Source organism: Heterocephalus glaber, unplaced genomic scaffold (genome assembly GCF_053883595.1).
Source record: "Heterocephalus glaber isolate CG9 unplaced genomic scaffold, H.glaber_assembly_v1.0 deba00001497, whole genome shotgun sequence".
NCBI classification, from domain to species: domain Eukaryota; kingdom Metazoa; phylum Chordata; class Mammalia; order Rodentia; family Bathyergidae; genus Heterocephalus; species Heterocephalus glaber.
Window position 1 is genome coordinate 15887084 of NW_028258320.1, and position 13198 is coordinate 15900281.

Consider the following 13198-nt stretch of genomic DNA (forward strand, 5'->3'; position numbering starts at 1 on the left):
ATAGTATAGTTTCTAAAATAGGGCACAGTTGGGCATGGTGGCACATGCCTGTAATCCCAGGAATCAGGAGGCTGAGGCAGGATGATTGCCTTGAGTTTAAGGCCAGCTTTCACTACACAAGACCTTGCCTCAAAAAAAAAAAAAAAAAAAAGGTAGGGCAGGGATTTAGCTCAGTGGTGCCACTGCCTGCCTCGAAAACTCAAGGTCACGAGTTTGATCTCTGGTACCAAAAAAAAAGGTAAATGCAGATGCATATACTACTTCCTTAAACAAGGCTGGGGATACAGCTCAGTGGGACAGTGTTGGCCTAGCATGTGTGAAGCCTTGGGTTTGCTCTCCAGCACTGCAAAAAACAAAGTAAAACAAAAACAAACAATAAAAAGACCTGTATACACCTACTGCATGCTTGGTGGTGTTCTAGGTACTGAGGGTCCAGCAGTGAATGAGTCATAACAGGTCCCAACTTCCTGTTGGGGAAGAACTGTATGATCCCTCCCAGCTCTGCCCAGGTGCAAATCTGTGCACAAAGGCCTTCCTGGCCTCTTCTCCTGTGGAGCTGCCTCCCTCCCAAATTCAACTCTGGGAAAACAGGAAAAGGCCCAGTATCATTTACCTTTTGTTTGCAGCCCAAGATGTAACTCTCCAAGCAACTGTCTTGTAAGATTTTTATCTCTTGTGGAATGAAAGGCTCTGTGTTGGAACTTGAGGCAATTACGAGACCTGGCAAGATATTGGGGCAAAGTGAGGCACTCTGGCAAACAGACAGGAGGGGCAGGGTGGCATTCTCTGAGTTAGGTATTGTTTAGGTTTGCCCCAGAGGGCAGGCCCTTGACAGGCTCTTTCTCCCTTCTGGATGTGAAGATCTCCTGGCCACACCTCCTACCCTTCACAGAGGGAAGGGCCTTCAGTCTTAGGGTGCAGTTCCTACCACGTCCATGTCCGGAACCCTGAGTGGGAACAGGTGGTACAGCTGTGGGGAAGGGAAGCCACAGGCTGTGAGTAAACAATTCTTCTGGGCAGCACCTGACTTCCAGCTCTAGACCTCATTAGTTAGGTGATTTGCAGGTATGGGATGAAGCTAATAACCCCCTAAAGTATTTCAGGGAAAACTATGGACTGTGAGGTTGGCACAAGGTATATACCTCTAGCCCCAGGTGGGAGGCTGAGGCAGGAGACTCACTCAAACCCAGGAGTTCCAGGCCAGACTGGGCAAGATCATGTAAACAAACAGGCCAGGCATGGTGACACATCCCTATAACCCCAGCCTCTTGGGAGGCTGAGGCAGGAAGATCACAAGTTTGATGCCAGACTGGGCAACTCAGCAAGATTTTGTTTTAAAAAATAGAAAGGACAAAAAATTAAAAATAAAAAGAGCTAGGGCTGGGGATTTAGCTCAGTGGTGCCACTGCCTGCCTTGCAAGCACAAGGTCCTGAGTTCGATTGCCAGTACCAAAGATAAAAACAATAATAAAAGGCATGGTGGTGAACGCCTGTAATCCCAGCACTCGGGAGGCTGAGGCAGGAGTATCGCAGCCAGTTCAAGGCCAGCCTGGGCTACACAGTGAGTTCAAGGCCAGCCTGAACTGCACAGGAAGATCATATCTCAAAATAAATAAAGGGGTTGGGGGTGGGGTTAGATCAGTGGTGCCACCGCCTGCCTCGCAGGCCCAAGGTCCTGAGTTCGATTTCTGGTACCAAAAAAATTAAAAAACAAACAGTCTCAAAAATAAAAAGCAATGTAGATCAGTGGTAAGGTGCCCTGGGTTTGAATCCCAGTATCATAAAAACAAAACTCTGAACTGTAATGATAATATTCGATAATTAAATGTGAAGTCAAAAATTGAAACTTTTGACTACATAAAAGTAAAACCAGCTATTAAAGTTTACTGTTTGTCTCCTTACCATGAGACAACAGTTATATGGAATTATGTTAGATTGACACAAACAATTCCTTATTATTTATTAGTACATATTAGTTTCACAGAATAATTTCATTTTGACATATCTGTACATGTGTACAGCATACTTTGGCCATTTCTACCTCCCAATATCCCCTTGTTCCTCTCTCCTACAATTCCTTGTTACCAGCAGACTCCACTTTTGGATTTTGTAGTATGTGAGGAGATAGCTGCAGTGATGGCGAACCTTTTGTAGCTTTCGGTGAGAACAGCCCGATGCAGTACATGTGCCATAGGTTCGCCACCACTGAAGTATACAGTTCAAAGCCAGCTCCCTTGTTAACTACAACACTGTACTGATGTCTTACCTGCTGTGAGTCCCCAACTGTAAGATACATCAAAATCAAGAGGTCCAACTGTACTGTTTTATGCCCAGAAGTCACCCTCACCAGTTGCTTCTGGGGCTGGTGAGCTGTGCAATCCTGAGAGAGCAACCATGGCTTCCTCTCCTCAGTCACGTGGGTGTCCCCAAGAATCCAGCTTTCCCCCAGCATAAAGGACACTTTCCCTCTCAGAGGCTCTGTAGAAAGGAAGATGCAGGTGATCCTTCTGCACTTGAAGGAAGCAGCAGCCTCTCCTCCATGCTTGTGAGCCCTGCTGGCCAGGCCCTGGGAGGGAGGGCAGTGGCAAGGTTTTTCTTTGGTACTGGAAATCGAACTCAGGACCTTGCACCCAGCCCGGCAAGGTTTATTTTTCCCAGGTACTTAATTCATTTTGCTGATAAACAAAAGGCTTTAGGATTTTGCTTTGTATAGAGCTCTGGGTTGGGTTTGGTCGATATAACATGGTGCTTTTGAAAGAATCTCTGCTTTAAAACATGACTAAAGAGTCCAAATCCACTGTGGCCAGTCATAGCTAGAGTCTTGCTCTGAGCTCCAAGCTCTGTTCTGCATGGCGGGGGGGATGACATATCTGCAGCACCATCAGAAGGATTATAATTAATGCCTGCAAGTGACTGGCGCACAGAAAGTGCAAAGGAGATGACAGATGAGCCACAGGATCCATCTTCAAGCCCAAACCATGGTATTAGAAGCTGGGGATGATGAGACACAATGATGAACAGGAAGGTGTAGACAGGGAAGTGTCTACTTCAAAAAATATTCAGGCTCTTTTTCTTGGTAGGATATACAAAACTGAATGACCAAATGTGCGAGGCCTTCACTGACAGCGTTTCACAAAGCATCTGTGTTGACCTTGAGCTCATTAATTTCTAATCCCAGGTAAAGAAACATCCAACTCAAAAACATTCTGAAATAAGTTCAAATACAAAAGGGCCAAGAGGAAGTGATAGTGTCTGTACTGCAGTTATACAAATGAAGTGACAGAAAGATAGCAACTGCTTCTAAATTCTCACTGAAAGTCTGATTTAGAGGTTCACTGCAGTTCAGGTATTTTCTTTTCTTTTTTTTTTGGTACCGGGGATCGAACTTGGGACCTTGAGCTTTTGAGGCCGGAACCACTGAGCTAAATCCCCGGCCCCAGTTCAGGTATTTTCAGTGTTTCCCTTGTTGGATCATCCAGATGACCGGTGCTAAAAAGTACTAGAAAAAAAAAAAAGTACTAGAGACAACTGCTTTCACACACGGGTCCCGCTTGTTTGGGCTGAGCAGTATCAATATGGAGAATTGCAGGCTGCTACTTCTTATGATCCAATTTGCTCTCAAGTCACTAAGAGTGGGCTGAATTATCAAGCAGCCCTGATCTACCACATGTTCCAGGATTTCCTTCTGCCTGAGCTGTGACCATGAGCGGGCCCTTATTTTCACTGGACAGACTTACTGAGTGAGGTCACCCCTCCCTGTTAGGCAGCATGTGTTAGACATTTGAACTTCTGAGATTAGGGCCAATTGCTACTGGGGTTATATGGATTTATAATGAAGCAACTCTTAAGTTCTTAGTGAAGACAAAGGCAAATGCTGTCTAAGGCAAAACTGCCTACAACACAATAAATTGTTCTCCTAATTGTGCAGTGTGGACCTGGGGTTCCATGAGTGAGATAAAAAAATACCTGTTAGCCTTCCAGGTTTTTCCCTATCATAGTATGAAAACCAACTCAGGTATTGGTTAAGATAAATTCAGACATTTTGGTAAAGACAAAGATCTCTGAGAAATATTTTTTAGAATCTTGTAAAAAGTAATTTGGCCTCTTCTCCCTATCCCAAATCCTCAGACTTTGAAAGGATAAAGACACCAATTTGGAGCTCTTTCAAAGGATTTATTTGCTACAGAATTGCTTGAGTCAACCAAGGAGCTGAACCTTGGATTTCTGTATGTAAAAAGATTTAGCTCAGTGCTGTATTTTACAACTGCTACAACATGAAACATTTAAAAAGCAATTGGCGGCAGGGGGACAACCAGCATTTGGCATATCTAGAAGAGATTAGAAAAAGAATCTACATAATTAGATGTTTAAAAATAGGGAACAAAATGAACATTTAAAATTTCCTTTGGACAGGTCCTGAGTTGAAATCATGTTCATGTTTAAAAAGAAATGTTTAGGTCAGAAATGTGTAACTATAGATTCTGACCTTGGACTTGACTGGTGAAAATTTCCAGGTGCTGTATGAATGACAGGACACATACCAAGCAGCTAGCCAATTCTGCCATGTGTCTTACTTAGCTTGTGAAACTGTGTAAGTATTGCTTTTTAAATATTTTTTTTTTGCTGGGCATAGTGGCGCATGCCTGTAATCCCAGCACTTGAAAGCCTGAGGCAGGAGGATTGCCATGAGTTCAAAGCCAGCCTGGGCTACACAGTTCAAGGCCAGCATGAACTGCACAGCGAGACCCTATCTCCCCCCCCAAAAATTAAAAAAAATATATTTTGTGGTCCTGGAGAATGAACCCAGAGCTTTAGGCATTACAGGCAAGCACTCTATTACTGAGCTACACAACCAGCCCTATAAATATCTCTTGAACCTAAATTTCCTAGTTATCTGAAACCAACTGTCTTAATGTGATTCCCAATCCTTTTTTTTTCTTGGTACTAGGGATCGAACTTAGGACCTTGCCCTTGCCAGGCAGGCACAGCACCACTGAGCTACATCCCCAGTCCACTGCCAATACTTTTTCAAGCAAATAAACAAAAACTTTCCCTGCAAGATCACATATTTAAGTATTTGTTGCCCTTGGACAGATACAGAGAAACGAAGTATGGAGGTAAATCAGTAGTTCAGTGATGTAGCAGAATCTCTGGGTGCCTGTGTAAGCTGTAGAAAGTCCCTCATCGGCTCTGCACCGGCTGTGCCCCAGAGGTGACCATCCAGGTGACATCATCCTGAAGAGGGTGTGAACCCCAGCAGCTGCTCAATGGGTTTAAACCGCCACTCATCGGCCTCCAGCTCTTCTACCAAACCAGCTAGTTTTTCCATCCGAGCAACTTGCTGATCTGTGGAGTGAAGGAGGTACTACAATGGCACAATGCACTTCCTGTGAGAGCGTCACCCATCACTAACATGATGACTATTTAAAAAATAATTTCTGGATGGATTTTCCTCTCTCAATATTCTAGTAATGGGGTCTCAGTCTATGTTGGTCAGAAGACTTTAATCTTTTTCTTTAAAAAAAAGGAACATTCCTAATCATTCTCTATTTATCTTTACTGCCTTGTTTTCTGCAGTAGTGGGGATGGAGCCCAAGGGCCTCACCTGTGCTAGGCAAGTGCTGTACCATTTAGCTCCAGCCCTGGCCCCATCCTCATTGTTTCTGACTACACAGTTGAAGGTTGAAACACTCCACATCGATATAAACATTTGATCATTCTGGATATTTTTTGTATAATAGGTACTTTTTCTCTTGCAGATGTTAAGCCATCAAGGGTCATACATTCCTACATGTTCTTTCTTCAGTCACATCACGGAAGCCTCAGTGACTAAGTTTCTTACAGAGGGTAACATCTGGATGCTCTATAAGTTTCTCATAATGTAAAAGCCATTTAAAGGGAAGGGAGAAATGGAGAAAAGAGTTAGGATGTTATGTACATGCACCAATTCGCCATGTTGAATATAATCATTATGTATTACAGGGGCTGGGGATTTAGCTCAGTGGCACCATGCCTGCCCGGTCAAGTGCAAGGTCCTGAGTTCAATTACTGGTACTGAAAAAAAAAAGGTTATATATTGCAAATGTACTAATAAATTTTTTTTTTTTTTGGTACTGGGGATCGAACTCAGATCCTTGCGCTTGCACAGCAGGTGGCGAAACCACTGAGCTAAATCCCCAGCCCCTAATAAAAAAATTTTTAAAAATAGGGCCGGGGATTTAGCTCAGTGGTTCTGGCACCTGCCTCTCAAGCACAAGGTCCCGAGTTCGATCCCCAGTACCAAAAAGACCCCCCCCCAATAAAGTAAATATGCTTCAAGGTCTTATAAAAAATTTTAAAATACAAATATCATAGGGGTGGGGATTAAGCTCGGCGGTAGAGCACTTGCCTAGCATATGCCAGGCCTGGGTTTGATCTCCAGCACCACAAAAAACAAAACCAAAACAAAAAAATGAGCACATTTTCAGCCTATGCTCAATCCTAGGAGCAACTACAGCTCTCTCCTGTCCATACTGCTTTCCTTGGAGAAAGCTCCAGCATCTACTGAAGGCCTGGGGAGGCCTGATGGAGCAGGACATGTGCTACCATGACCTCAGAGTGCAGAAGATGATGATGATGATAACTCAAGGGCCACAACAGAACACAGAATTTTCTTCAGAAAGGAGAGGAAGGTAAGTGCGAGATCCTGAGTTCGATCCTCCATACCAGAAAAAAAAAAAAAGAAAAAAGAAAGGAGAGGGAAAAAGCAACCCCAGAGGAGCAGGAAGCACTGACGCCCTGACAGAACCAATCACGTGGCTCCAGCTTTAGGCCTGAATGTGGACATTCTGTCTGGATTAAGACCTTTGAATGTTTTTTAAATTTAGGAAGTCTACAGGCCAGGGATTTAGCTCAGTGGTGCTGCTGCCTGTGTTGCCAAGTGCAAGGTTCTGAGTTTGATCCCTGGTACAAAAAAAAAAAATTTAGGAAGTCCACTTAAATAGCCATGCTGAGTTGGGGGGTTTCTGCCACGCCGATGACGCTTCAGAACCTGTGTCCCCAGCCCTGCACACTGACTCATAGTCCAGCACGCCACGCTCTTGCGCTTACCGTGCTTCACCTGTTTAAGCGTGGATGCCACCTGGTAACTGAAAACGGACTCACAGAGGAATCTTTCAGAGCCATCTACAAACAAAGGAGGAAAAGGTTTTAGTCTGCTCTAAGGGTTTTTATGGCTTCTGATAAACCAAGTAAACCTTTTAATTCTTTTCTCTGCTATTACATTTGGGGTCTAGTTTTCAATGCTAACAAAGAGATTCTGTTTCATGTAAAACTAACACTATTTGGTATAAAAGCTACTTGTTCTATTCCTAGGATATTAAAATAGTCCCTCTAATTGTTTAAGACTTTAAAAATAGTGTTTATAAAAACAAAAACAAGAAACCTCAGGCTGACGTCCTGGTCAACATTTTCCCCTCTCATCCTGAAAGTTTCTTAATGTTCTTTTCTTCTGTACATCAGGTAAACACAGGTAAACACTGGCAGCTGACACATCTGGCCATGTGACACCTCTGCTATCAAAACCCAAGGTACAGTACACTAAGGCTCCAAATCCTTCTCATTCTAAAAACAAAGTGAAGGGAGAAAGCTGTTGATTTTTAATATATCCAATTACATCATTATGACTATCGCAAAACACTGCTAGGAAATTTCATTCTGTAAACGCAAACTGTAACCTTGATTTTCCAAATGAACCAAAACATTGCAATTTGGCTGACGATAAGAGTATGGTGCAAGTTCAGAACCTAGCACTGTTACAGTGCCAAGAGCTGCCACCAAGAAGGTGGCTAACTGGGTCAGCACAACACTTGGGAAATGTTTATGAAATAAGCAAGATCATGTTGTTCCTCACCAGGCAAAGGCTGGTAGAGCAAAACACATCCCCAAAGATATAAAATTCATGTAGGAAAATTGGATTTTTTAAGGGCAGCAGAATTAATTTGGGGCATGTATCTTATCGCAAAAATTTTCAAGTAGAGGAAAAGGACACAGCTGTCTTTTTTTAAGCAGTACTTCCTGCCAGGACCACTGAATGTCACGCATTCATCCATCAATCACAGAGCGGTGTGGCTGCCAGGTATTAAGTGACAGGGAGAGATGACTAACGTTCTGGCCTCATGCTGAGTTTCACACAAGGCATACTTTCAGAAGTCATGGTAATCAATAAGAAAAACTATAGACATTGTGTCCAGTGGCTTGGATACACATCCAAGAGGGCGTCCTTCCAATGTTATCTTCAAATTGAGGCCAAAAAAAAAAAGGAAAAGAAATGAATCCACTTTTTTTTTTTTTGGTACCAGGGATCGAACCTGGGACTTTGCGCTTTCGAGGGAGGTGGTGGAACCACTGAGCTAAATCCCCAGCCCAAGAAACGAAAGTATAATTCTTAGGGTGTACACTATAAGGAGAATTACACTGGGTAAATTTAAGCCTCTTTAATTCGTTCTTTCAGTAGTGGGGATTGAACTCAGGTCCTTTGTACTACTGAGGCTACATCCTTAGCCCTTGAAAAAAAAAATTTGAGAGTCTTGGACTGTACTAAATTGCCTCAGTTGCTCCAGGCTATGCTTGATTTTTCAATCTTTCTGCCTCAGTCTGCCAGAGGCTATGATTATAGGTGCTCGCTGCCACTCCCTGCTCAAGCCTCTCTTCTACATATTGTGTAATGTACAGGATACAGTCCTTTCCCTTCCACCCACCCCCACCTCTCTGGCTGAATCTAAGTCATTTGTGAGCAGTCTGTCCAAACTGAGCAAAAAAATATTTCATCCTTAATCAACTAGATATTCACTAGCTCTCTGGATTCTTTTTGGTGCTGGGATTAAACCTAGGGCTTTGTATATGCTAATCACAGGCTCTACCACTAAACTACACTCTCAGCCCCTGACTGTCCAATTTAAAGATCTAGGCAAGTTGATGACAGAAATGAGTTGTTTTTTTTTTAGATACAAGCAAGTGGTAGTACACAACTATGAATTCCACTATGTGATGAGGAAACTTGACACCAATGATGCAATTTATTACAGCTCTTCTGTGAAAATGATATGCCGGCACTCATTATTCTATTCATATCTTTGCTTAAAGAGTGGAATTGTAACTCAAGTTTAAATTTAGAAAGAGCAAAGCACACAGAAGTAGCGTTTACCTCCCAGGTGGCTTGACCCTGAATTTTAGGATCTCATTTGCAAGGCAGTACAATTACAGGCTGTAATGATGAAGTCACCGTGTACATGGAAGCTCTTGGAAGTGCTGCTTCCCACATACGTTTAATCACGGGATGATCAGGGTAAAACCCTCAAGTTATAACATTTGTACATTTCCCTTGGTAATGAACTTCAAAACAAAAAGACGTGAGCTTATCTTTCTAAAAGGTACCCACAGATCACTGCCATATCGTGTGCATATAGAACACACTTCTGCTGATTTGCAGCTCTGCATTCACCACAAAGACCACTGATTCTTAGCCACATCCTATTAGAGGTGATACCCTTACCAATCTGAAGCCTGAAATTTCTTCAGAGAGGAGTCAGCCTGGGCCAATCTGTCTTCTATTTAGAAATTGTAATCAAATCCTTTGTAACACACCAAGTAGCAATACATCAGCCTTCCTCTTAACGGATAAGCGAAGATTACAAAAAGTGAAAAAAGTTCAGTAAATTTCCTAAATCTAACCCCATCACCAATGCCAATAAATACGATACTAACAGATTCGTTTAAAAGAATATTACCTCACAGCAGGAAATTGGACAGTGCCAGGTAATCACTAAAATACAGCCACTTCTAGGCTGGAAAGCTGTCTCTAATTTGCTCACTAATAAGTGGGTGAGGACAGTGCTAGCCGAGGGCAGGAGAATGTTAAAAACTGCTGTTAGTTGCTCACCTGGGGTGTCTATTACCAGAGAACAGATGCATCAAGAAGTTAATTCTCAAGGTTAAGTACAGGTTATTGGATTTACTATCCTAGACTTTATTTTTTTTATTTTTAAATTTTTTTTGGTACCGGGGATTGAACTCAGGACCTTGTGCTTTCGAGGCAAGCGGTGGAACCACTGAGCTAAATCCCCAGCCCTATCCTAGACTTTAGAAGGATGCAAAATCAAGGTAAACCTGTTAATATCATAAACAGCATTCAACCTTGACTCCTAATTGCTTTTTTTTGGTACCAGGGATCGAACTCAGGACCTCATGCTTGCCAGGTAGGTGCTGTGTCCTTGAGCTAAATCCCCGGCCCCCCTAATTGCTTTTGTTCCTCACTCTCCACAGGCAACCCTTCCTACTCTGTTTTCCCATTCCATTAAACTACAGCAGAAAAATGGTTTGGTGCATGTGCATTTCACTCACTGTGTAACAGTATCACCCATCACCATGGCAGAAAATGTTTCCAAATCTAACACCCTTGCTAACTCACGTTTAGGAGTACTATGTGGGAGGATATCCACAGGACATGTGTAAACACTATGCTGCTATATGGGAGAGACCTGAGCCTCTGCTGATTTCAGTATGAACGGGACACAGTGGTGGTGTGCAGCGGGAGGTGGTATGGGCTGATGGTAGTCCTAGAACCAACTATCTGAAGATACCAAGAGATAATTTGGCCAAGATGGTTCAGAGGTTTCCATCTCTATTTTCCATACTGTGTCTTTACATGTAAGCAGTTCTAAAATTACTGGTAAAACTTTAAAGCTAGGTATTCACAGAATCTGCTGGGCACAGTGGCGCCTGCCTGTAACCCCAGCACTTGGGAGGCTGAGGCAGGAGGATTGCCTTGAGTTTGAGGCCAACATAGGCTACACAGAGAGTTTGAGACCAGCCTGCACTACATAGCAAGACCCTGTTTCAAAAAACAAAAACAAAATAAAAAAGTGCATAGAATCACAACTGTACACTGTGAATTTAAACTTAAATTCATTTTACAACAGAACTCAACATAGTCCTCCATGAAGCAATAAAAAACCATCTACAATGAGAATATCAACATTCAGATTAATCTCCCAAGGCTTTCTTCAATGTTTCCACACTGCATCCTGATGGAAGAATGCTGACAGCTCTGAAACTATGGTAGCGTCTGGTGTATTAAAATTCCTCTTGGGCCAGGGATTTAGCTCAGTGGTTCCGGCGCCTGCCTCGAAAGCCCAAGGTCCCGAGTTTGATCCCCAGTACCAAAAAAACCCACAAAACCCCATAAAATTCCTCTTGTGGGCCAGAGATTTAGCTCAGTGGTGCTGCGCTTGCCTTGTAAGCGCAAGGTCCTGAGTTGAATGCTCGGTATCAAATAAAATAAAATAAAATAAAATTCGTCTTGTAGGTATAATTTAAATGACTTTAATCTTAGAGTGCTATTGTTAAGCACTGATTTCTCTTCTGCTGCTATAAAACTCATTAAGCAATGTAAAAGTCTTCAACTTTTTTTTTTTGGTACCAGGGATCAAACTGAGGACCTTCCTCTTGCAAGGCAGGCATGGTGCCACTGAACTAAATCCCCAACCCTCACCTTTTTTTTTTTTTTTTTTTGGTACTGGGGATCGAACTCATGACCTTGTGCTTGCAAGGCAGGGGCAGTGCCACTGAGCTAAATCCCTGGCCCCCCAGCCCTTAACTTTTCATTTGTTTTGTGGGAAACTTTCTTAATACATCTCTGCTGCAGATAACTGAAGTCCTAACATATTTTTAATGCCAAATATAGTAAACAAGGCCCTTAATGTTTTCTATCTCCAGCCAGACTCAGTAAAATTAACTTGATTATTCAGTTAACACAAATGAATAAAATGAAAAGGCAAGGGCATCTATTACTAATTATGTTCACTAACCTGGTCGGTCACCTACTTCACTGCTGATCAGAACCTGAACCAGCTGTACAGACCCTAACAGCCCTACGGTCTTCCTGGGTTTTCCCATCACAAAGGATTCTTCTGTTTGCCCTGGCTTGCTAGGGGTATAACTCAGTAGGTATTCCTGATGATTTGCAAGACCCTGGGTCCAATCCCTAGCACTGCAGAAACAAAAACCGAAACAAGAATCCCAGTGTTTGGCCTAGCTTAGCCCCAAACTGCTTTTTATTATACTTCGATATAAATAAATAAAGATCACCCCAAAAAAGTTGACTTATAGTTTTTCTTTCTCAGAAACAGTCCCAAATGAGTTTTTAAATATATCATATAAATATGCAATATTTAAAGTAAAAAAACAATATATAATTGAGCACAAAACTGCTTAACTCAGGTAGATTTTGAATTCTTTTTTTGGTACCAGGGATCGAACTCAGAACCTTGTACTTGCCAGGCAGGCACTGTGGCACTGAGCTAAATCCCTGGCCCTAGATTTTTAATTCTTAGTGGATTCTCTGCCAATGTTTTCAAATATAATATGATGAGATGATTACTTTAATGAGAGGACCCTGGATGTTGGTTGAAAAGGAAGATTTTTTAAACTGGATGTGGAGCATATGCTTTTTTTTTGGTACCAGGGATTGAACTCACAACCTTGTGTTTATGAGACAGGCACAGTGCCGCTGAGCTAAATTCCCAGCCCATGGAGCATATGCTTTTATCTCATTTTGTGTTATGCACACATTTTTTTCTGGTACTGGGGATTGAACTCAGGACCTTGAGCTTACAAGGCAGGTGCTGGAACCACTGAGCTAAATCCCCGGCCCCTATAATTTTGCTTTTTTTTTTTGGTACCGGGGATCAAACTTGGGTTCTTGCGCTTGCGCAGCAGGGGGTGAAACCACTGAGCTAAATCCCCGCCCCGGAGAATATGCCTTTAATCCCAGCACTCTGGGAGGTTCAGGTAGGAGGACTGCAAGTTCTAGCCCAGTGTGGGCAACTCAGCAAATAGCAAGGCTGTCTCTCAAAAAAAGGGGGGAGAGGTGCAGCTCAGTGCAAAGGCCTTGGTTTCAATTCTCAGTTAAAAATAAAACCAAACAGGGGCCAGGGATTTAGCTCAGTGGTTCTGGGGCCTGCCTCGCAAGCGCAAGGACCTGAGTTTGATCTCCGGTAACAAAAAAAAAAAAAGAAAAAAACTTTAAAAATAAAACAAAACAAACTTGTGCTATGTTAATTCAGAATCTCCAACTTAGGCTCAGAAAGATACATTTAAAATAAGCTCCTCAGATAATTTTTATTTTATCAAGAATTACTTGTCCAAAAAAAAAAAAAAA

At 42.5% G+C, this 13198-nt stretch overlaps 1 protein-coding gene across 5 annotated transcripts in view; it reads right to left on the reverse strand.

Annotated features, from left to right (window-relative positions):
• Anapc16 (anaphase promoting complex subunit 16) overlaps positions 1 to 13198 on the reverse strand; it is a 29201-nt gene that overhangs the window by 9448 nt on the left and 6555 nt on the right. For 2 of the 5 annotated variants that reach the window (XM_021259591.2, XM_021259592.2), the window contains exons 3-4: positions 7090 to 7164; positions 614 to 720 (exon numbers count right to left, since the gene is read on the reverse strand). In XM_021259591.2, coding sequence (XP_021115250.1) covers positions 614 to 720; positions 7090 to 7164 — 182 coding nt within the window. Of the gene's footprint in view, positions 1 to 613; positions 721 to 1935; positions 5347 to 7089; positions 7165 to 13198 lie in introns of those variants that run through there. The other 3 variants (XM_004846238.3, XM_021259593.2, XM_004846236.3) reach the window with 2 other exon arrangements.